The sequence below is a fragment of the Diaporthe batatas genome, assembly GCF_019321695.1.
Source record: "Diaporthe batatas strain CRI 302-4 chromosome Unknown Contig00014, whole genome shotgun sequence".
Taxonomy (NCBI): Eukaryota; Fungi; Ascomycota; class Sordariomycetes; order Diaporthales; family Diaporthaceae; genus Diaporthe; species Diaporthe batatas.
In genome coordinates this window covers 1,475,002-1,499,498 of record NW_025408561.1, presented here as the reverse complement: position 1 = coordinate 1,499,498, position 24,497 = coordinate 1,475,002, and the positions used below count along the sequence as shown (strand labels likewise).

Here is a 24,497-nt window from a genome sequence, read left to right as displayed (position 1 = left end):
TTGTTCTCCACCCCTGTGCGTCGGTCCTTGACATGCTGAACTCTAGACCGGCCAATGGTTCTTCCAAGAATCGGGATGGGCTAAGGATGTCGGGAACCACGATGTACTGTGTATTCGACTCGTCAGCTGTCTTGCGCCCTGAGAAATTGGACCCATGAATGATGATGCTCTCCTGTCCTAGTCTCAAAGCATCTGGGGAGGGGCCTTGACTCGAGTCGACCCTAGCCCCTAGCCCATCCGCCCCCAGGTCCAGGTGTCTAGGTCAGCTGGGCTGGGCTGGGCTTTCCTGGGGCTTGACAGAAACGGCTGATTGGGCTTTGACTCGAGAGAAGAAGAAAAATAAGAGCTGCATGGCGTCTGGCTTGTGATTGTGTTTTGCTGGCGGGCTGTGCGTCGTCGTGCGCTCGCTGTGCCCCTCCAACAGTTCGACGACACAGCGCGGCCGAGCGAGTCTGCTGCCACCACACCGTAGCTCTGACATGACTGACCGACAAGCCTAGCATGTCGGCAGGTGACGTTGTGCTTGACTTCATCATTGACCACATACATACATACAGTACACGGCAGCGGCAGCGGCAGCGGCAGCGGCAGCGCAGCGCAGAGGCCCATCAAACTTCACAGCTAGAGGCAGCGTGGACAATGCGTGGGCTACGGTAGTCCGTACAGGTACATGTCCACACCACCTAGGTGACTCGACGGGGTCCCCAGGACGCGGGACCGAGGGGGGAGGGGCCAAGGATCGTCATCAAAATGAAGTCAATGGTTGAGGTCAATCTGAAAATCCAGCAAAAATGGTATCTCGTCGCATTCCTGAATAGCGAAGCTGCACCCCAACCCCGAAACGGCCGTCTGGTCCATGCAAGTCGGCAAGTGTCGGGTCCTCGATGCCTCTCTCGTGCATTGCATGGCTGATCAATGATGGCCCAGGCACGGTGCCAATCACAGCAATCGTAACAATTCTTATCCACGACGGGCCACGACGGGGCCACGACGACTCTTGTCCTGGATCTATCTTTTCGCACGATCGTCGACGGCCGCATTTCCCACACTAGGCCTGAAACAGGGTTGACCGCACGCCAGCAAGGCCAGGTTAGGCGTGTTGTCTATTCAGGCAATGGGCACCGGCACTACCGAGCGGACCCATCGCGCGCCCGCTCTGTTGCATGCCTTGTGGGCAGGACTCCGTCCTGTCCAAAAATTCCCCTAACATGAGGGAGACCTTCACCGCTGACATCCTGACAATTGCCATCTCATCATTGATGCCCTCTGATGCCCTCTGTCATGCGCCCTCGCCCAGCTGGCGTGGTTTCGTTTGGTGTCACCACAATCCGAGCCTCCGGGGGAGCTGGTGGGTTTGCCAAGGTCCCAGCCACTTGGGACAAGGCGCTTCCAAAAACAAAAACTCTTGGGGGGGGGGGTCGTGGTTTTGAGTTTCCTCACCCTCCTGCCGTGGCACTACCAAGCCAGGTACGAGGTCAAGTAGGTCTACAGGTCACGATACATATGCACGAGGACAACTAAGGCAATGACTATGCTGTTCCCTCGCGTGCCGACAGAGGTCGCTTCACAGACAAGAGGCTCAACCTGGCCTCTGTCTCGCGCCCTTCGGCCTTTTCATCTACCTACCTGTCCGCCCAGCGGCTCCACTTTCCGCCCAGATCAAGTCGCATCACGAATTGCGCAAGCAGCGAGCAAGACGCGAGGGATGAGCCGCAAGGTTGTCCGCTCCTCCCGCCAGGCCCGCTCCACGTCTATCCCAGACCATCTGTCAAGTTGGCCGCGGCGCTCGAGGGCCTAGAGGGGTAGGGCCTCGTGCGGATCCGAGATATATTCGTGCACTCCAACCATCAATGTCCGACAAGCTTTGGAATCCTGGACAGGTTCGACCCCCTTCGCCCGTCTTCCCAGCCTGTCTGCCTGTCCAGGCGAGCGAGCCCCCTCCACTCCCCTCCCCCAGATAAATCCTACTCCACATCTCCGCAAAAGAAGGTGACCCGTGAACCCCAGGAATTGGGGGCGGGAGCAGCACGGGGTAACGGGGTAATCGAGCAGACCATCCTCCTTTGCTCCGTTGTGCTTTCGCATTTTCCGGGGTCGCCCGACGACGACACGCTTAATTGGCCCAGGGGGAGGGTGCCACGGTGCCCAGGCACAAAGTGTCCCTCGGCTCGGTGGGTTGCAGCACGCAGCCACACCAAATGCGCCTTCGGAAGTTGACCGAGCGTGTCGCGGCTACTACAGGCATTGAAATGCTGGGTCACAAATTGTTCCCATATTGTTTGACATGCCACACAGTCTGACAGTTAGTCACCTGCGCGTGGTGGTTGTCGAGGGCTATCGCTAAGTATCTAGACTTCCATCCTACCCCGGATTTTTCCAATCTGACACCTGCGGGAATCTGGCGGGGTCTGGGGTTGGCCATTTGGCCCAACTCCACCCTCCGCACTCCTCACGCGATGACAGCGTCGTCAGGCCATCCAGATCGACGACGGGGGCCCAGATCTTTGACATCCATGTTCCCATAACCTATTCCTTTTTCATGTTTACCTCATCAGGTCTTGTCCTGTGTGTCATCCATCTCATGCGGGAATGCCATCGCTTGCTGTCCACTGGGACTTCAGCACAAGGTCACAGCTGGGTCCAAACCTACAAGCCATTGCCGCGCATCCATCTTCAGCAAGTGGATGGACTTGGTCACCCTGCCTGATGATGGTTACCGTACCTGGCACGGTATTTGCCGGAGAACTGCACTGCCATTGTCAGTGGCGACCGCACCTTGATGACAGCGGCGCCTCGTTAGGTTTACTACTATTCGGCGTGGGGCATCCTAGCCAAATCTGCCAACATCCGAAAGCTAAGGACGCTCCAACGCATCACCAATCAATCATCTTACTCTTACCTGACATCTTGTCACCTTGTTCGAATGAGTGCTCCATCTACACTGTCGTGTCTATATACGACAGGCACATTTCGCACCGACTGGCGCTTGATCCCCTGCCTAGGTAGTCTTTAGACTGGACTATCACCAGGCTTTGTTCCTTTCCCGCCCTGGGTGCACCCTGGGCGGCAGTTATCAACCACGCGACCATCCTAGCACCCAAGCTCACACAGCCCGCTGCGGCGACTTCGGAACCTCTCGGAGCCGCTCCCGCCTCGCGCAGACGTTCTATCCAGCCGCCCCATGTCTCGAAAGTGGCCAGGCCGGCCGAGCTGGCGCTGTAGTAGATGCCCTTCGTCTATCTCCAGGGAGCCTAGCCAGATCCGTCGCGTGCGTACCGGAACCCGCTCGCTGAAGGTCCTGTTGGGATCACTGCTTCCAGCAACGGCCCCAACAGGCTGAACAAGCAGATAGATCATCTTGACAGGCACGAACACCTTGTGCATCAATCAGACCTGGGCAGAGCGCCCATAGCTCGGAGCTCCCAGCTCACGGCCACGGCTGACATAGCTCCAGGCACAGACTGGTGTCGAAAATCAATGACACCAACGAACCATGTTCACAGGCAGCGCTCAGAAGCTCTTGTCCGCAAACGAACAAACCAAACCACGTTCCCCTTGCACATAGCGAGAAGGTGCGCAGACCGCGACAGCCAGCATGTGCCTATCACACTGGATGAAGCTGGCCGCGTCTTCAACCGATGTCGTACACACAGTCAGTGGGATGGTCCGAGAGGCACCTCGCCGACAGGCAACAACCTCATGTGTTCGAGCTCTCAAGCTCCACGCTCCCGGGCCTCTGTCAGGCTCTCGGTTTTGACACGTTTGCATCTGAGAGCCCCGGAGCGCTCAACTCAACAATTCGCGTGTGCTCTACCACGTTACCTTAGAATCCGTAACGAGAGGCTGCGAGAGGCGACAAGCTACAGACCACCTGCCGCGTAGGTTCGTTGCGGTCACCACCCTGACGTTAACTGTGTTGCTCTTGAGGGCCTGCACTCCAATTGGAACATCAATTGAGGTGCCACTTGCAAGTCCCCTTTGTGATGACGATACCACCTGCGCACCAAGCTCGAGAAACTCCGTCGCAGGCACGAGCCTATGGTTGTGTTGCCAATAGTTGTCGTCTGCCGCCCTCGAGGAAAACGAAGCAACAGAAAACTCAAGTTCAGGGAGGGCCAAAAAAAGGAAGGAGAAAAAAACATACAGCACCGGGTATTCGCTGGTCGTCACCGACCCAACTACTAATCCAGCGATCAGTGGCTTGACTATGGGAGAGCGGACGGGATGGGATCCCGTATTTTCCACTATCTATGGCCGTATGTGCTTTGAATCTCTTGTTCTGACGTTATATACCTAGATACGAAGCTCCAGTAGCTTCAACGACAGGCCTAGCATCACCTTCGCCTAAGTGTCGCGATTTGGTTCAGTGTCCAGGTTAAGTCCCACTTAATTGGCTGGACCGCGTTTCTGTCGTCCACGGGTACTCTTAGATCCTCTACAGCACATCCCTGTCGCACCCCTGTAACCCCACACATGCAAAGCGTATTTGGCTCTGCCATAGCAAGTCGACAACTTTCACCTAGATGCCGTACGGTTATTGAGGAACTGGACAGCTGGGGGCTGCTGGGCTGAAATAAAGGCACTATCAGGCTGCGGGTCTATGTGTTACCTTCTTTATGATACCAAATTTGTACATATTTGGGCACTTGCAGAATATTACGTGGATATGTGAGCCATGGGGGGCCAGTAGGCTGAGATGGGAAGAGTTGGCCAGAATTGAAAGACGTGGCTAAGATACTCCGTGCATTATAGCTGGAATACGCCCCTTGTTACTGCAGAAACATGTTGTATGAAGCGCAGCGCCCAAGACGCCGAATGACATTTTCGCAGCTCTCTACACACAATCCTAGGCCGATTGTGTGTGATCTTGAACAACACTCGGAAGGGCACTAGCCGCATGCTACCCAAGAACCGTTCTGTGAGCAAGTCAAGACGCTTTTGGAAAATGAATACGATGATCTAAATCCTAGTTTGATGAAATGGTCCTTGGATCCGCTGGAGAACTCGAGTCCATTTAGGCGTTAACATCTTGCAATACTCTCTTCATTTGGCATTCCAGGGGTATCGGACCGTGTGGAAGACTGAGGTCACTGAGAAAAAGTGCTATGTAGAAGTGTAAATTCCTTGGACCACAACGCTCGGCATTGTCCTCGCTGGCGCGCTCGCAGCTACTTCTTCATCCTGGCAGGGGTTCAGAACGCTGTCGGCGTTGCTCAGGCCTGCTGTACGGTCTAAATCTTCGGAAGTATGTGCTCCTGGTTCCTCATTGACCGCCCAGGGTGCCGGAATCTCATTATTGGTGGTTGCATTGCCATGACCACCTTGCTTCTTTGTGATCGGCTGTATGGGTATTGCTCGAGACAACAGGCAAGCATTGTCCGCCGTGGAGATGAAGGCCGCAGTCTTTTGGGGCCGCGAGAGATGTCCCAAGAAAAAAATCCCGACCAGGGAGTTAAGAAGCTATAGCTGTATTGAATATGTGGTAAGTGTCGACGGCAAAAAGCTTGTTGTTGTGTTCCGAGACTGAGAGATGCAAAACAGCCCTAGAGACTGGAGAAATACACCCACAAAAGGAAAAGGTACACCCATACTACCTGGATAACTGGATGTAGCTAATAAGAGCTACAAAAAGAAATCAGGACAAATTAGGAATCAAAATATTTAGGTTAATAGCAAACAAATTATCTTACAGGAGGTTATCACACAAGATGTTGTCATTTAGGGCTCGGAAGTACCCTCTATTTTTGCGGAAGTGAATCTTTGATCTCTGAAACAATAGCAACCTTTCTCGTTATCCCTACTAGTACCTAGGTACACATCTTTATGCCTATCTATCGAGTAATCTCGCAGTTTAGCGATAGATTCGTGCTTGCCTGTGTTTAGCTTTACTCTCATATCACCGTATGAAGGCACCATGTATGTCCTCGGACGTATGCGGAATAGAAGCGAAACCAGTTAAGTGCCGCACTGTGAATTCTTGTGCTCATTCCTGTTTCCCAGCTTCCACTGGCTTCCGTAGAACTTCATCGGTGTGAACTTTGCTTCGAAAAAAGCCCGAAATCCTAGAGAGCCCGGCGATCGAACAGCAAAATTTGCATTCTTCCCCCATAACTCAATCAAATATTGATCGCTGGTGCTGAGTTATCTTGACTGGATCTCGGAAGCCTTTGAGAGCGAATTAGGTAGTGAGGCTCATTCTAAGCTGCGACCTGGCGCGGCTGATGCGCTTGCCCTGCTGTATCGGTTCAAGTGAGGTGTAGAGAATCTCCGGACTCTTTACCGCTGGTAAGATATATAGGAAGCAGTGCATTTCATACTGCTGTCAAAAACACGGCCCATTCTCAGGCCATGTCTGTCAGCCCACGTCTGTTCCAACTACAGAGGCGCAGTGCCGTTCCTTGGTCTGGTCTCGTTCTCCTCTCACGTGGCTCACCGCCCACAGATCTCCCAGCTTGTCATGTTGCCAGCCAAGTGCCATTCGGTAAGCCTCTCCAGCAGTACAGGGTCGATCTCGCGATTCGCTTTCATAAAGACTGTTTCGTAAGGATGTACGTTAGTGCCGACGTAGCTGTCTTTGTACAGAAAGTCGTCCGGCCTGCCAACATTGTTACAAAAGGTCTCGAAGTCCGAGGCCGAATGCGGCGCCGTCATGACGACATCGACTTCGTATCCTTGAGAGTGTATGAGAGACGTGATACCGATCTCGGCATGGACCGCCTTGTGCAGGGTGCTGAAGCATGGGGAGAAGCCCACCGGGTCCTCCGAGCTGCCATAGAAGTCATCCACAGATGCGCTCAGCGCGAGTGTCGGGTCGAGGAGAATGGACAGGCCGACATCGTCGGTCGCAAGGAGCATTGACTGCAGATGCACCCGCGGATGGCAGTTGAGTGATGTGCCCACAAGCTATGATTCACGCCAGACTTGTCAGCACCACCTTCTCAGTGAAATGGTTTCGCTTCTATTACATATACGTCCGAACTTTTAAGTGAACAAGCTCGGGTTGCGAGCATCGGGATTTCTTACCTTGACCTTATCTGTGATGCGGTTGAGGAAAGTATCGGTCCAGCAACTGGCGGAATGCACCGGGAAGAAGGGCCCGCGAATGCTCGCGTTCATGGTAATAAATCGCTTGTACCCCTTCCATAAATCGTCCTGGCGCAAAACTTCGCCCATGGCACCGATATCAAAACATTTGTTGTCTCGGTTGATTATCCGAATGTTTGGCGCCTGGGGCAGCAAGTCCACCGCGCTTGTCTCGCCGTTGAAAATGAAGACGAAGTCGGCCTTACCATGCAAACCATTCTTGACGAAAAAGGCCAGGTTCTCCCGCGCATTATCTGATTCTGCATATGTGTACAAGACCAGAGGTCGCGAACTTGGGTCTGACGATGATGACGAGATACCGCCCACAGGGAGAGAAGGGAGCCGCGAGATCACAGTGTTCGCGTCAGAGGAGCCCAGACTCCACATTACCCATATGACGATGAGTAGACCGAGTGCTAGCGACTTATTCCAGCCCACCAGAGGAGAGCAAGACGCCTTAGCCATGTTGTCCCTGTGAACACCTTCCTCCGGTGCCTGGTTCAGAAAGAAACGTGCGGACCTACGAAGAGGTTTTGAATCGATCAGGGGAGGACAGAAGGAACGGGCCCCTTTTACGATCTGCCAGACAAGGGAGGCGACCTTACACGTGAGACACCTCAATCTGCAATGAGAGACAAAACAGCGGATCTCGCACAGGTCGGCCTCGGTGCTTCAGCGACGAACTGTTACCATGTGTCAGACGAAGCAGAAGCAGCATGAGAAGTAAAGAGAAAAGAGATCGTTCACGGGCCGACAAGCTCGGAGCGATCCAGCCGGCCGGATGGTGGAATTTAAGATTTCCCCCGAAGGGTTACGCAACGCATCACACGGCCCCGGTGGCATTGCGTTCACTAACTCGGAGTCACAGACTTCTTTGAGCCGCAATGGCACACGTGGATAGTGCACCTAATATAGGTATGTCCCTGCACCTCAACCGTGGGACGTCTAGAATCTGGGATAAGAGACCCTGGCAGCACTCGGCATGCAAGCTGGACTGGCCCAAAAAGAAACCATGCGTCTACTAAAAATACCTCAGCCGCTGGCACTAGTGAGATGCTGATCACTTTACTTTATTGTTTCAACGCTGCCCATTGTAGCATTCATTTGCTCCAGTCTAGATGGGCTCCGGCTAAACAGCGCTTGCGTCCATTCAAACGCTGCATGTGAAGAACAGTCTGCACGGAGAATGTTGTGGGCCTCCTTTGATTTTGTTGGAATGTTTAATCACCTGGGCAGTCAATTGGTGGCGAACAGACCCTTCGCAAGGGCTACGCAGGGTCCTGTTCGATCGAACTAAATTCAATGGATGAACAGATGTCACGGGGATCTGCACGTGCCGTCACATGAAGTACCTAGGAGCTTCCACACTAAGACTCCCTAGGTAGTTTCGCTTCTATTTCGTATGTGTCTAAAGACATCTGCAGTAACTTTAAATAGTAGTAGATACTGGAGACCTAGTATTTTGTAACAATCCAAGCACACAGAATGTGGTAAAGAACTGAAAAGAGTTTGAGAGGGACTAATGTAAAATGTCTGAATAGGTCTTGATCGAACGAGTAGAGGATACCGAAAGATACGGAAGTAAAGCAGAGATTGCGGGCTGTTCTTATAATTTCTGACCAGCCTGCTTGACATCGATGCCGCTGCTAGACTGGTCACTATGATTTACTATCTCATCTATTCTTGGTCTATTGACAAAATCACTTTTACATGTTCTGGTCAAAGCCGACGGGTACAAATCCTTCACCGTATCCTAACAAAAGTTGACAGAGGCCTTGCAACCAGCCCGAGATGGCATTTGAGGCTATGACTTATCTTTGACTTGTTTCAGATGAAGGGCTGGGGATCTCGATGAGTGGCACAGGAAGTTGGGTATAAGGAATTATCTACGCAAAACTGTGCGGAACGAGGCTCAGCCACATGCCCACGTACTGTATTCTCTTTCCACTGTTATTGGCACTGTATTTCTTCAAGCGCTGGGTCTTGGGTGCTTACCACCGTATGAAGGCGCCATGTATGTCCTCGGACGTATACGGAATAGAAGCGAAACCACACATGGGGTCAACTTCCGCCCCCCCCCCCATGCAAGTGACATTCTGAACCTGAAGCTCAGGCTGTTGAGATATTGCACACACCTTGGGCTAGAACCAACATTGTAAGTAACTGGTAGGAAGTGCCGTGGACCCCGGGACTAGGTTCAATTTTATAATTGTCTCAACGTCTGTGGCGGATTTACGGCCGTGTGGACCAACTGCGCTGCAGCTTGTATCTGGCGTGTTCAATGCCTCTCCCTGACAGGCTGCTCTAGCGCACACGGATGCAGACTGATCAAGGTAAGCTTCAGGTCAGCAAGAGTACCTTACTGAGTGCTGCACATACACGTAGGCGACTGAAGTACCCTACGGTAGTACCTTGCAATAGTTCCAGGGTGCCCTGCTGCCAATAATACCACAGCTACGTATAAGTAGTGTGAAAAAAATTGTTCGTGACATCTGAGACGATAAAGAAAAAACATATCCAAGCCACCCATAGTCAATTGCTGTCGTGCACCCGGGACCCGACCCCCCGGGCCCCAACCGAGATGGGCCACACCTGCAGCCGGGCCCGGTGTGGCTTATCTCTCCCAGCAACTTCCATCGTACGTAATGTGCCCCCCTGACCAATGCAGCTAGTTCTCAGTCACACACAATAGAAGAACCCGAGCCACCTGCCTGTCCTGTAAATACGTCCAACATCAGCAAGCCGCCCTCCGGCAATCTTCTGGACCAGGGACCTTGGAAGCCAGCAAGCCCAACACGTGACCACCAACACACCCAGACAACACCCACGCGCTAGGCACCGCTGTATGCAGGCCTCGAATAGTCGCGGTGGGAGCGGGCCAATACCGTGCGGCTGATATCCAAATCAGCACCCAGAAGGGCTTGGCGCCCTTGTTCCTTCACCCCTCCAGAAGGAGGAATACGAACCGCATTCTGCGCGTGGGCAGGGGTAGGCATTCCTAGTGGCTGAGCTCATCTCCATGAGATGCCCATTGACGGCTGCGAACCAAGTGGGCCGATGCCACGATACTATCATGGCCTGGGCGAGCCTAAGATACCGCACGCGGGATACGGCACGGTGAGTTGGTGGTCAGCAGTGGGATGACAACGTTTAATATTTCGTTCCTAAGATCCCAATGCTTTTGAGACCTCTTTTGTCTTCTGAATATTTGCGTCTGCCCGTCGGTCGTGTCGTCACGCCGTGCTATTCTTCTGACCCTCGTTGAAATCGGGCCCCGGTACCACCCCGGTACTCTTACAGGGTCGCCCTCCCCCGCATATTAATGTTTAATCCTTGACTGGACCAGCTGTACCCCATTGGAAAGCCCATCATGAACCTGAAGAACGCAGTCGTATTATCGCTGTCCCTCGCGGCGGGCGTCCGCTCGGATCCCACATGGCCGGCGGCGACGGACGAGATAGAAGAAATAATGTACCAGCTCTATGGTTCTAGGGCGCGGCTGTTCGCAGATACCATCACTCCCTGCTCGAAAGAAGCTCACGGGGTGGGACGCAAGACTGCATCAGAATGGCTTCGCGTTGCATTCCACGATGTGAGCTCGGCTTGGCCTCGTGTATTCAAGGACTTGTAGTGGCGTCGATCCTGACATGATATACACAGATGGCAACGGCAAACACATTCTTCGGCATCGGCGGGCTCGATGCATCGCTCATGTACGAGCTAAACAATGGGGAGAACCTAGGCCCGGGGCTCAACACGAGCCTGATCACCTACTCTGACTACTTCTCGCCGAGGAGCACCATGTCGGACCTGATTGCGCTGGGGGCCTCGCTTGCCACTAGAGTCTGTGGCGGGCCATTGGTGCCTGTACGGGGCGGTCGAATCGATGCGACATCCGCGGGAAGTCCTGGCGTGCCACAGGTAATACACTCTCAAAAAAGAACTAGAACAATAATATATCTAAAACTGAGAATACAGCTAACAATAACATTTCTAATAAAAAAAGCCGCAGAATGCGATATCGACCTTCATCAACCAGTTCTCGCGCATGGGCTTCACGCAGGCTGAGATGATCGGACTGGTCGCCTGCGGGCACACCATCGGCGGCGTCCACACGACAGAGTTCCCGGACCTGGTGCCCGCTGGCACCGCGGTGAACAACGAGTCGGCTCTGGATTCGACGCCAGACGTCTTCGACAACAAGATCGTAACCGAGTACCTGGACGGGACGACCCAGAACCCGCTGGTTGTAGGCCCGTCTGTTGCAGCGAAGCAGAACGCTGATTTCGTCGTGTTCAACTCGGACAGGAATGTAACCATGAAGACACTGGCAAGCCCGACAGACTTCACCAGCACCTGCGCGAGCCTTCTACAGCGGATGATTGACGTCGTTCCGTCGGGCGTGGCCCTATCAGACCCGATCCTTCCCTATGCCGTCAAGCCGGTTGGCCTACAGCTGACCATGAACGGCGGGGGCGCATCACTGCAGCTGAGCGGAAGCATCCGCGTGCGGACGACAGGACTGTCGCAGGCTGTGAGCGGTGTCACACTTGCGTACAAGGACCGCAGCGGCGTGAGCTGCGACTCCTGCGTCATCTCGGCCACACGCCAGGCATCCGGGTCTGGGGTGGATGAAACCTTCGACTACTTCCCCCTCGATGCCGAAATCCCCGTGCAGTCCGGCATCTCGTCCTTCACCATCGCGCTGGAGTTTGCCGACGGGACCACCAAGCTGTACGACAACAACGGCAACACCTACCCCATCTCCGACGCCGTGATCCTGCAGAGGCCACAGAGCTGTCTCCTGCAGGGACCCGGAAGCCTGAGCGTGTCGGCCCTCGTTCTCAGCGACCGCGCGGCGCCGGTCAGCCTCGGGATCCAGTATCAGACGCCCCAGACCGGGATCGCAGGGCCGCGGCTTCAGGCCACCGATGTCGCCATGGTGGCGGGCGCCTGCGTGGGGCCGTACACCTTCTACTCGGCATCATACACCATACCAGGCGGCAGGTCCCACGCGACACGGCTCGACATCACGAGCGGCAGCGGCACTTCGGCGGCGTCCAACACGTTTAATCTCGCTTCTGAATTGGCGGGGACGTGCCTGGATTTCTCTGGAGCTGTCGCGTGTGGAAGCAGCCCCTCTTCATCGTCCTCTGCCGTATCTTCCACGCTATCCACGGTGGCCGTCCCGTCCAGCTCGCTCAGCACTTCAAGCCTGTCGACAGGGTCTGTGTCGTCTGTGCCATCTGTGACGACTTCTAGCACTGTAACTGCAAGTTCATCTAGCACCTCAGCGGTTGCGACGTTGGCTCACAAGGCTACAGTAGCTGGGTACGAGCTCGTGTCTTGCTGGACGGAGGGCGCCGGGGTGCGTGCTCTCTCAGCGTCGACATACTCCGACGATAGCATGACTCTTGAGTCTTGCGCTTCTTTCTGTGCAGGCTACAGATATTTCGGGGCAGAATACGGGAGAGAGTGTCAGTACCACAGAAACCACGTCATCAGTTTGACCTACCCTGTACATAGCTGGTTCAAGTGCTAACTGTGCCCCCACAGGCTACTGTGGAAACACAGTCGATGCCTCGACCGGGAGTGCCCCCTTGGACGACTGCAACATGGTCTGCTCGGGCTCCGATGTTGAATACTGTGGATCTGGCAATCGTTTGGAACTCTACTTCAACAATAGTACTGAGCCGGGAGCGGGAAGTGGTGGTGGGAGTGGAGGCGATGGGGGCGAGCCAACACAGCCGGAGACTGTTGGGGCGTACAAGTCTTATGGCTGTGTGACAGAGGCGGATCAAACCAGGGCGCTGACTGCGCGGAGTTTTGTTGATTCCGGGATGACGCTGGAGCGTTGCGCGAGTTTCTGCTCGGCATATACGTACTTTGGCGTCGAATATGCCCGCGAGTGTGAGTACTGTCGCCCTTGCCGGCTTTCCCACATCCGAGTCCCGAAGTCAACCGGTATGAGACTAACACCGTGATAGGTTATTGTGGCAACAGCTTTGGGACTGGCTCTGTAGCTGCTCTAGCGACCGATTGCTCGATGACATGCGCGGGCAACGCGACAGAGTTTTGCGGTGGCAGCAATAGGCTCAGTGTCTATGAGAAATCATGAGATGCTTGAGGCTGAGCCATAGTTGCCCACGGATTCCTGGTCTCGATTAAGAAGCAAGGCCACACCCCGGAGCCATATGCTACAGGCGCCTTTATCATAGGTGCAAATCGAGTGTCACTCAGTGCTACTCGCTGTGCCGTGACGTAAAGCTGAGCTGAGCTTATCATGGACACGTGTACGTCGAAGCCGTGACCCAATATCGTCGCTTCAGGGTCGGCAGTGCCCCTAGATGGATCCTACACGGAATGTGTATCAAGGAACTCAGTGTCATCACAATGGGATCATCGTGCCACTTGGGCTTCGAGGACTTCTACCTCGACCCAGCTGCGCCATTAGACTGTCGAGGATGCTTTCGCAAATGTGTAGATGCAGAGGCCTGCAGATGGAACCATTCGATGGGAACTCAATGCGATCGCCAGAACAGAGTGGTGGCAGAGGATTGGGCCGATGACAGAGAGTGGTTACATACTTATGTATGTACGTATCGGAGAATGTGAGTGGACGGTGACAACAGTTAGTAGCATTTCAACGATAGTGCTCAACCTTTGGGGGTGCAGGATGCCGAGTTCGACGTGCAGGATGCCAGATGGCGTTGCCCAGGTAAGCCCGTACGTACAGCCAGTGTCGGGCAACGTAAAGCGAGATGGTTTGCTGCTCCAACAAACTGGGCCCATAGGATACCCTCTCCTTCTGTGGCACAGCAGCGGGGTCTCAGGGCCAAACACGGGAGAAAGAACTTTGATGTGCTACAAGGCCGTGTAGACCATCAATGTCCTCACCGGCCGCCCAGCAACGGTAGCCAGTGCATGATTTTGGCAGGCTTGCCTGGCATGTGTGGCTGGTTGGTTGGGGGCGCCGGGCGCCAGGGCTGTAAGGACAATGCACGGAGGGGCAAAGCAGCCACAGTCCCGACGGACCAGCACCTCCGGGGCCATTGAATTAAACGCTGCGTCGTGGATCGAGGAAAAGCGGGGACAATCGAGATACGCTCTTTTCTTCCTTTTGAGGGCGGGTGCGGCTGTGGCTCCTCGGCCTGTCCTGCCTGTCTGGCTGCAGGAACGCGAGGACATGTGTCATGTGGCGATCGTCCTTTGGCCCCGCCAGGCCTGCTGTTCCCAGCCTAGCGGCCGAGGCTTATTGTCCTGATGGGATTTCACTTTCCTCTTACGCCTCTCCCGCATGGCAGGCTGGCTGCTAGCTGGCTGGCTGCTGGCTGGCTGACCAGTTGATGAACGCGGAATGCATTCCCCCATGGACTGACGTCACTACGGGTCTGGCAGGGGCATTCCTGAGGAATTGGAGAAGTTGCCCCGCCAGGGTGGACGCTAGCAGGCTGGTGGGGGAACCGCCCGAGCTGCCAGGCTGCGTGACACAAAGGGCAGGGGGGAGCTGGTTACCGTATTTGGTAGGTGGCAAGCATCTGGGGAAGCCCACCGTAACGTCATGACCACTGCCATGGGAACAGGAGATGGACAATTGTGGACAATTGTGGATGGGAAACCGGAGAGGTGGCCAGATCTGATTAGATGCTAATCATATGGGCAGATTAGCTCGAGCCTTGTCGGAACAAGCCGCAATGGCACAGCACGGCTGCGCTGCTGCTGCGGCTGCTGTTGCAACTGCTGCAACTTTGTGTGTAAGGTCTGGTCGTATGCAATTCATGTATCGTTGCTTGACCTACAGTACATAGTCTACATACTGCGTACTTGCGTCACTGAGCCTGCCGATCCAGCCCACCCGCGTACAAGTCAAATGCCGCGCCCAGCCGCTCGCTCGTTGCTGCTTTGTCGTTAAGGTCTCGAGCTGGCAGGCAGCCTGGGTGTCTTGCCCTTGCTGCGGCTACCCAGACGTATTCACTACGTCAGAGGTCATGCCCGCCCCCACCGTCTCACGGAAGCGTCTCCCCTTGACACGCCAGACTTCGGGACCTAAGCTTTTGGCCTGCGTTTGTCGACGGGAAACTCCATAGGACGACGGTCTGGCCCCCAGGTTCGCTAGCCCCATAGGGCTAAGCCATTGTGTGGACATGGCCCTCGGGCCTTTTTGCGAGCCTCCTGCTCTGGCAACCTTTGCTCCTGGCTCCTCCCGCCCACCAGGGGGCTTCATGACGTAGCTGTTGATTCACATGATAGACACTAGCCTACTTGCAACTGCTGGCCCTTTGCTCGCCTCCTTTGCTTGGGCCAGGTTTACGTACTTGCCTCCGAATGCAAACGTGAAGGTAGCACGTCAGTCACTGCCTGCGCGTTATTGTTGACAGCAAAAAGCTCCGGCTGTTGGCCCGTCCCATCCCTCCCCGTCCTGGGGGGCTTCTGGACTACTTAAAGACTCTCGTCTCCTCGACTCTCTCCCAAACTTTTCTCCCCTCTCCATCAACCATCAAACCCCAGCATCAAAGCAAACGATTTTCACACACCATCAACAACCAAACCAACAACCTCTACAACCACCAACCACACCCCAATCACCATGGATACCATCAAGAGCACCGCTAACTACGTCTCGGGTACGACTCCATCCCTCCCCGACCTCCACCCTTCAATATCAACACCATGACTGACAGCCCATCACAGACAAGATCCAGGGCACCACCCACGAGGCTTCCAAGGAGGCCAACAAGGAGGTCGCCAAGGACTCCAACGTTTCCATCGGCAACCGGTATGCTCGCCCCCTTCTCATTTTCCAGCCTCGCCCGTGACTCTAACAACCCCACAGTGCCCAGGCCGGTGTCGACGCCCTGAAGGACAAGTCCAAGGAGCACCAGCACGATGCCTCGGCCGAGGCCAACAAGCAGAAGGCTACCCACTAAGTGCCTTCCACTCACCTCAAATCACAACATCATGACGACTTCGACATGACTATGTTTTTTTGGCGTCTCGGACGGATTCTTTTGAGAGAAAATGACGGACGGACACAGTCTGGCATGACACGTTGAGCAGGACGGATTTCTTCACATACCCCCTAGGCAGTACTTCAGTTTCCTAGTCGAAGAATCAACACATCCTTACGAAATGCCTTTGCCTTGCAAGTTCCCGTGACACGGCCGCTCCTGTTTGTGTTTGTGGGTACCATGTTCTACTCGGATGAGATGTTGTGAGATGCTCAAGCCTGTGGAACATTTTTGAGAAGGGTTAAATGAGGAAAGGCACCCGAGGGATGCTCGAGCAAAAGGAATTCATTTTGAGGGACAGCAGACTTGACAAGGCGTTGCGATTGTCTCTGTCACATTGTTCATTTGTACAACTCAATCAAGCGGTTGGTTGCAGGGGTCGAGTCGAGGTTGCAATGAACCTTCTGCGCACGGTCCTGCTGGCTGTTTCGTGAGGCCGGCAGAAGCGACGCGCCCTCTCCTGAGTTTCCACCTTGGCACAATCGCCCACACCTCAACACCCATTCCAATCGACCGAGCCGGTTGCGCAGCCCAAATTGTGAAGCTTCAACTCCGTGCCAATCTCCACCGCAACGCCAATTGCACCTTCATCTACACCGCACTGATCATAATGGCGAGTAACACCACAGCCACCGACTCCGGCCTCCCGCCAGACCTGTTCGACCAGACCACTCTCGTGTCCCTCGCCTCGACCGTCGTGATCCTAGGCGTGGCCTACGCGACCTCGCTCAAGGCCCTCTCGCCGTCAACTCCCGGCAGCTACCGCTTCCTCTTCATCTGGCACGCCTTCGACGCCCTGATCCATGTCTTTCTGGAAGGAAGCTTCCTCTACCACGCAAGTCCACCTACCTGCCCGACTGACCTCCTAGAAGGCTAGGCAGGCACCGTCCGCCAAGGTTACTGACAGTTTGTCGTCCTCCCGGGCGCAACAGTGCTTCTTCAGCTCGGTACCCTACGATAACCTGACCGTCGGCGACCTCCGCTCCGGCCGCTACTATTCGACCCAGCAGGGCTACCTAGGCCATGACAACCACATCTGGGGCTCGCAGGCTGCCCCCGCCGACAACCCTTTCGCGCAGCTCTGGATGGTATACGCCCGCGCTGACAAGCGATGGGCTGGCGCGGACACGGTATGTGGCTTGTCTTAGGGGTTACCCGAGAGCTGTTTTACACAGGCACACAGGGTGACCAGATCGGTTCCACCAAGACTGAGCGGGGCGGGATTGTGCTAACCGATTACCTCTGACTGCAGACTGTCGTGAGCTTGGAGCTCCTGACAGTGCTCATCGTTGCCCCGCTGGCCGTGCTCGTGTGCTACGATATCGCCAAGAAGAACGCGCGGGCCAACATCCTGATGGTTGTTATCGCAACGGCTGAGCTGTATGGAGGTGGGTTCTGTCCCTAAGCCGCCCCAGGCATCCGTCCATCCCCACGCTGTGTAGAGTCGGAAAGCTAACCTCGCTGCTTCTTCGCTCCTGCTCGCAGGTTTCATGACGTTCTGCCCGGAGTGGCTCACTGGAAACCAGTTCCTGGACACCAGCAACTTTATGTACCTGTGGGTCTACCTGGTCTTCTTCAACATGCTGTGGGTCTTCATCCCGATCTACGCCATTTACGTCAGCTGGAACTCGATCACCGCCGCTTTCACGACGCAGACTGTGGTTCAGGTGACCAAGAAGTCCAAGTAAGTGGCACACGTGGGCGGACAGGCGATAGGAGGGTGTCTGAAGCATCTAAGGTGGTTGCTTCTTTCGTATGGACGGGGTCCACGATGACCTCGGCCAGTTGGAATCGATTTCGATAAGTGCACGTCTGCAGCTCGGTAGTTGGGATAATGAGGACCGTGGAGAGTCCAGCTGGTCATGAGAGCATCGAATCACAATTTCTTTCACGCTGAATCGGGTCCGAATTCGTCCTGACTACTTTGGAAGTCATGGGGAAATCTTGAGAAACCCCGAGACGTCCTTTCAAAGCCTCTGTCGTTTGGCAATGAGCCCCCCGGTTACCCGTACAATATCTTAGCAGATTCACGCAAGAGCTCTTGCTATCGGGGGTTGTTTTGCAGAAGTTGGTCCCATGGGAGGTTGTCTTCTGGGGCTGTCATGTTGACAGTTGTTCCAGAGGTGGGAACTAATTCTATGGCAGTTGAGGTCAAGTTCACAGCAGGTGAACAAGAAAGCAGCGTGGTGGACATCATAACGAAGCCCAATAGTGATGCTGCTACTGATACGTCCATGTGTGGTGTTCTGCTCTGCCAGCACACACGCCTCCGTTTTTCATTCATGGTCATCTTGATGCTTTGTCCTCATCGTAGATGTGGCTTCACGGGCTGACTGTTTGTGATCGCTTCTGCGCATGAGAACGCCAGGTGTGAGTGCTCACCAGCAGCATCACCGTGGACCTCCGTGCATCGTTGAATAGCGGCAGAGTACCTCCGCCAGCAGCTGTTTTCCCCCGGGCCACCGTCTCTGGTGGTTTTGGACCGGGAGAGGTACTTTCACGTACACACTCATGAAGAAGGGGTGTAGTCGGGGGCGAGTTGCCTCGTGGAAGCCACTGCGTCGTATACCGCTGATGCGGACGAGGATAAGTCGCCCGGCTTGTTTGCAAGGTATCAGATGATGTTTCAACTGGCAGTTGAAGATGACATCTCCAGGTGGAATTCTTTGAACATCCCTCAAGAAACGAAAGTGAGCTGGAAAAGTTCGCAGTGACCAAGAGCTCTTCGTATAAGTGCAGTCCTGTCACCGGTCTTCTCTTTTCCAACAGTCCTGAGACCAGACCCACAACCTGGTCTGTGTACTATATCCTCCGTTACACTATAGGCACTTTGAATTGATGAAAAGGTTGACGATTCATTGAATTCCCATTTCAGCTTTTCAGCGCGGAGGTCATTGTGCCCACAGAGGATACCGAAAGGGACGGCGTGAACACCTCACCGGCAGTGTCATTCTCGGCTGCCACACGATTGGTACCATCCGGCGTGGGAGTCGTCTTGGGATCTCCTTGGATACCCAGATAGCAATTTTCATTTCTACGAAGTTTTAATTATGACCTCTACCACGATTCCTTCGGATGAGAAGTATTGGGCTGCCGCATGGGCAGGTTGCGATGAGATGCCGTAGACGCGGAGACAGCACCCGGCTGCCTAGGATGAGCTGCCCCCCCATATCAAGTGTCTGCGGTCTAACTGCCTCGGCTCGAGAACGCAAACAAATACCGAGGAGGCCAGACCTCATAGGTATGTTTAGCTTTGCCATCACACGCCTCGACCAGATCGACGCACGATTGTCCCAGTGTCTCTGTCGTGTAGAGTAAATTGCTGACACCAGGAGCAGCCCGGGCTTCCCACAAGCTCAGAAGCAAGAACTCGTCTCGCCCATGAAGTGCAATCTCCCGACAAGAGAGGGGTTCAGGAGTGAGTCGTATCACCGTGCGGGCACGCCAACAAAGCGTCCTATCACCACCGCTCAAGGAAATGAGGGAACAGAATGCCAGGCGGGGGTATCAACAGTTGATGATCAGAGCGCAAGTTCGCCGGTGCCTCCTCCCCGCGACGAGCACATAGACAGGCCCGCCTGGGCGAATGCACCTCGCCGGCGGCCTCTTGCCGCCCGGCGAACCAGCAAACGCACCGCCCCCGGCCCCGGCGCCGCTCGCATGCCACTGTCTCGAGCCCCCAGCAACCAGCGCGTCGTAAGCCCCCGACCCTTGCGGGAGACCCCTTCCCACGACACGCGCCGCTCGGCGCATTGTCTGTGGCAGGTGTCGGGCATGGAAACCGGTGAACTGAAGGGGAGCGAGGGTTGGGGGTTGCCCGAGGCGCCTCCGTGGGTAAATTGCACGACTGCGGTCGGGAGGGAGCCGGGAGACACGAAAGGACAGGGAGATAAGCACTTGCACCGAGCCTACCTAGTTTTGAGTTGCTCAATGGGGCTTGGGTGCGCGGCTTGTGAGGCTGCTTCCGCCGCGTGTGAACCGGAAACCTTAATGGCGCCGTGGGATAGATTTCATATTTTATTTAGCATTGAGGACAAGAAGCGGAAGCGTCTTGAGAAACCTGTTTTCCCCATCGCGCACTGATGCTGGGAGTCGACGCGTAGATGGTGGATAGAACGTCCCAATCTGAGCGAGATACTGTATCACGAGTCGTCACTTCAATTCAAGGTACATGTTGGTGAGTTGAAGGCGTTGACCCCTTGTCGATGGGACAGCGCACGGCCAAGGTAGTAGTAGTTTGGGCTGGGGCTGCGATGGTGGTCAAATGCTAGGCAAGGTCTGGTGCAACGGTCGATAGATTAATGCACCTTGTTGGCTTGCCTGCCTGTGTTGTTGTTAGCTAGACAAACTGCTGTCCACGTGGCTGCGTGCCCGCGCGGGAAATTAAGGACGTACACTGCCTACCGCTCAGAGTTCGAAGGTGAATCCGCAGCCCACCGGGACTCTTCTTCCCGTCTTCGATAATTCTCCTAGGCTTTGCGGTTTTGCTAGCGACTGGTGGGCCTTGTCATTCGGGCAGCTTCTCCGGTGATGGCTTCAGCCCGCAACCCGGCGCAACTGGCTCAGGCGAGTGCCAGCAATCTAAATGAAACAGAGCTCCGCGCCCACACAGACGGGTTATCACAAATGCCTCGCGGACAATCTCAAACAGAATCAATGAGACATCATGGACGTGGTGCGAGGACGTAGGCGTTACGGTTTTTACTGGGCCACGTTAAGAGTCGAAACGAAACGCCCACTCAAACTCTCCTCCTGCGGCTGTGACACCCCTGGCTGGGATCAGGTCTCCTAGATTTTGCAGTCCTTGTCTGACAAATGAACGATTGTTTGACGGTGGCTTAGCCTCTGGGGAAACCCAGGTAATTTTTAAAAAATGCGGAGAAACACGTGTGTTGTCCGTGAGCGTTGAGGAAGAAGCGCAGGTCAAGACGAAGATGCGCTGATCTGAGGACGGTGACGGGCAGATCACAAGCCCTTACCCGCATTCCGACCACCCAGCAATTATTCTATTCAGACGGAGTATGGGTGATTTTCGGACTGCTCTTCGTGTCTCTTCATTTCGATGCCCATTTCACAACGGGCCGAATTCGAGACGAAAGTCTGGTGCCCAAGCGGTAGGGCGGCTGATGGACCCGCGATCTGCAGCAGTGCCCAGGTGATCATTCAGGCGCCGGCAAGGTTGAATATGACAAGACCAATCCAATTATATCAAATGCGGAAACGACGGGTGTCCCCAGAGGTTCGCGCAACCAGACAAAAAGATCATTGGTGCTTTGGCGACTGAGGGAAGGCGATTGGGCTCCGCACTAGGCTGACCCGGCTTTGTGAGACAATCAGGTGCTGTATGGGGGCCTAGACAGGCAAGTTATGGCGGATCTCTAACGCTCTGCTACTCCCCGCTGAAGCCTTACGCAAGACGGAGCGACCCTGCAGGCAGGAGAGGCATTCTTCAGACGAAAGGATCTTCGGACGGGCGGCCTGCGCTCGGCCTATCGGCGAGGCTTGGGATGAGCCAAGTTCGGACCACGAGGGAGGGTCTGAACAGTCATCCAGACAGGGGGGTCGAGCTGGGCTGCAGTCCCCACAGCGAGCCACCTGACAACGAAACCAATTGCCATCAAGCTCATGCTCGGAGCATTGTCAACTGTCGGTTGACAAGCGGAAGTGTCTGCGATAGATTAACTGTCGACTCAGACCACGTTCATGGCTTGATGGCGCCCCACTATCAGATCTCTCCGAGGACCGAAGCTTGGAAGGGGCCGGCATCCGGGGGTTGACAACAGCCCCGCGAGCAAAGGATGATGCATCGCAACACGCTCGATTGGTACTCGATTGGCGATGAGCCCGACCGTGGAACGCCAGCCAGTCCAATGGGGTGTCCAGACCACGGGCATGACGCCTGGGGGGTACTACGGTACCGAGCCACAGCGATGGGTGCAGATCATGAACAGCCCCCGTCATTTCGGATGACCAAGGTTCCAGAGGCGGGTCGAGATGTCGTGTGGAACAATTCTCTCGCCCTCTCGCCTTTGGTGTTACTCACCAGTGTGGATACTCCATGACCACGCCGAGACTGAAGCATTCTAGGGGGTTTGCAGCCGGGGAAGAAACAGGGAGGCGAGACGATGAGACGGTGCTGGGGTGTGGCTTGTGGGATGTGAGTGGTATGTGAATGGAATGTGGGATGTGGGAGGGCGGACGTTGACACGGGAGAGGCTTCGGTCGGTCGTTGGACGGCGGCCGGAGCGTAGAGTAGTTCGGCAAAGGTGCCGCGGATATTAATTTAGACAGTCTCGCTGCTGTGGGGCTTCGTAGCACCGGCGGCCAAGCTATGCTTAATCGCCTCTCAGTCGCGAGTGTATTTGCAGCTTACGTCGCCCCAACTCGCCGAACCGACTGAACTTGGACAGGCGCCCTCTATCTGATCTTTGGTTCTGGAGAAAGACTATACCCCGTGATCCGAGGTTAGAGAGGCTATTCGGCTCAGGTGGTGCGATTTGGCGCAGTCTCGCTTCAAGAGTTGCGCGCTGCGATAAAAGAAGCCGCCAGGCCTGTTCTCATCCGCCATTGGGCTGTGATACAAGGGGCGGCTTCGACGTCAGGACGGGGGGTCGGGATGGACCCTGCACGAGGCCGAGGCGTAGGTGGGGCTTGGCTTTAAGGTGGGCGTGTCAGGCTAGGAGATATTCCTCAAAACTGCCACCCAAGGTTGCACTAGGCCGAGGGCATCTCTGAATGGCCATACCGAGTGAACGGAGAGTAGGAAAAGTGTTTCTAGGTGCTCGGGGCGCAGACGAGTGTGGCTAGGCCATAGGTCCAGCCAGCCCTCGCAAGGTTTCCTTTGAGACGAGGCTGTCGAGAACCTTGGAAGGGGCCACGGGGAAACGACTGGAAATAGCCCATGCAGATGCAGACGACGTACAAGTCTGGCTGCGGCGGGGCTCGGCGCGAAGTCGCTGTCCTCCAGACGCAGCAGGGCGCTGGCGTCCGACTCGTGAGCCAATGCCTAGCAGATCTGCATGTTCTCGATATGGAGTGCCGCGGAATGCTGCCTGGGGGGTGTAGCCATGTCCATCTTGGCGGGACCTGGAGGTTTCTCGGTTTCTCGCCACTTGTTTAGACTCTGGGATGGCGGATATTATCAAAGAATATCTCCATCTGTCAAGTTAGAGTGCAGCAATTTAATTTCGGAGGGTTTCTACCCACGTGAACTACACAGTCCCTGGGCATGGCCGACAAGGCGCAGTCGCCACGATGATGGCAGGTGACGCTGTGGCGGGCTCCACGACGTTGGAACCTTGGAAGGCTGGTGGGCAGGGTCGACGGATACTGGCGAGGCAAGAATTAGGATGCCTGCCCTTGTCGGGTGGGGTGGGGAAGGGGTCCAGGGCCCAGGCGCTCTGACGCCCAGCACGAACGGGTAGGACAGATCCGAGCCAGATGGGGCCTAGCGCGTGCAGCCGCAAGCTCAAATTCAACGTCGTCCCAAGATTCCGACAGGTACGAAACCCAGGGCGTGTATCATGAGTGCCTCATCTCTTCCCGTCCTCAATGCTTGACTCACCCTCCCGCAGCTCTCCCACCACCACTCTGCCGTCTGCCGTCTGCCGCCTGCCGTCTGCCATGTCTGCTCTGGGCGTCCTCTTCCCCTCCGAAGCGATGCTCCCGGTCGGGGCGTGGCACCGAGGTGCGCAGTCCGACTCGGCCACATCCGCCCCATGTAGCTCCCCTCGTCTTGGTGGTGACGAGGTACCTCCTCGTCTCCTTTCTGTCTCCTTCTGTCCCCCCACCCCTAGCCACGGTCGACGCCTCACGGAGCCCTTCGAACCTTATCGGGCCTTGCCACGTCTTATCCCCTTCTTGTCGCCTTGTCCGCTCGCCTCCAGGACTGTATTGGCTGGCTGGCTGGCTGGCTGAGCGGGTGCATGACTGGACGGTCGCTGCTCGTGCTCGGCCAGGCTTAGCTTCAATCCCACCCACGGCTGGCCACCTGTCCAGGTTCTGCTTCTATACGTCTAGTTCGGCTTCCATCCATCTTCCCCCCCTATGGCCTGGCCCCTGTCTGTCCGACTTGTCCGACTTGTCCTCCTAGTTCACCACCCACCGTCCTCTGCCCCGGTTACTAAGACCGTAGCGGCCCACGGGGGCGGCTGCTTGCTAAGTGGCCGCACCAGTTCTTCACCCTGCCCCGGCATTGCAGTTGTCCGCGCGGGGGTAGCCTCGTCAAGTCGTCACCAGGGACCGGGGTCGTCGCAGCCTCTGCTCAACTTCTCTCTCTCTCCCCCTCGTCCCACGACTACACATGTCCTGCCGTCCCTGTGCACGATCATTCTTTTTATGGATCACCCATGCGATATCTATCTTTATGGGCGCAGTCGCCCATCTCCTGTTGCTCCTGCTGCTCCA

At 55.5% G+C, this 24,497-nt stretch overlaps 4 protein-coding genes across 4 annotated transcripts; 3 read left to right on the top strand and 1 right to left on the bottom strand.

Annotated features, from left to right (window-relative positions):
- Positions 1-5,764: 5,764 nt before the first annotated feature.
- KVR01_011087 (uncharacterized protein) lies at positions 5,765-7,548 on the bottom strand (the record flags this gene model as incomplete). Its single annotated transcript, XM_044783109.1, has 2 exons — positions 5,765-6,903; positions 7,024-7,548. 2 exons carry the CDS (start codon positions 7,546-7,548, stop codon positions 6,430-6,432), a joined length of 999 nt encoding a protein of 332 aa, XP_044640234.1. The 3' UTR covers positions 5,765-6,429.
- A 2,612-nt stretch (positions 7,549-10,160) lies between these two features.
- On the top strand, positions 10,161-14,818 carry KVR01_011051 (uncharacterized protein). The gene is made up of 5 exons (XM_044786547.1): positions 10,161-10,675; positions 10,744-11,004; positions 11,090-12,560; positions 12,640-12,993; positions 13,071-14,818. Exons 1-5 carry the CDS (start codon positions 10,454-10,456, stop codon positions 13,199-13,201), a joined length of 2,439 nt encoding a protein of 812 aa, XP_044640198.1. The 5' UTR covers positions 10,161-10,453; the 3' UTR covers positions 13,202-14,818.
- Positions 14,819-15,670: 852 nt separating this feature from the next.
- On the top strand, positions 15,671-16,010 carry KVR01_010911 (uncharacterized protein; the record flags this gene model as incomplete). The annotated part of the gene is made up of 3 exons (XM_044787066.1): positions 15,671-15,707; positions 15,775-15,859; positions 15,917-16,010. The coding sequence occupies 3 exons, from the start codon at positions 15,671-15,673 to the stop codon at positions 16,008-16,010; spliced, it is 216 nt and encodes a 71-aa protein (XP_044640058.1).
- A 691-nt stretch (positions 16,011-16,701) lies between these two features.
- KVR01_010917 (uncharacterized protein) lies at positions 16,702-17,779 on the top strand (the record flags this gene model as incomplete). The annotated part of the gene is made up of 4 exons (XM_044792633.1): positions 16,702-16,926; positions 17,024-17,221; positions 17,344-17,479; positions 17,577-17,779. The coding sequence occupies 4 exons, from the start codon at positions 16,702-16,704 to the stop codon at positions 17,777-17,779; spliced, it is 762 nt and encodes a 253-aa protein (XP_044640064.1).
- Positions 17,780-24,497: the final 6,718 nt, after the last annotated feature.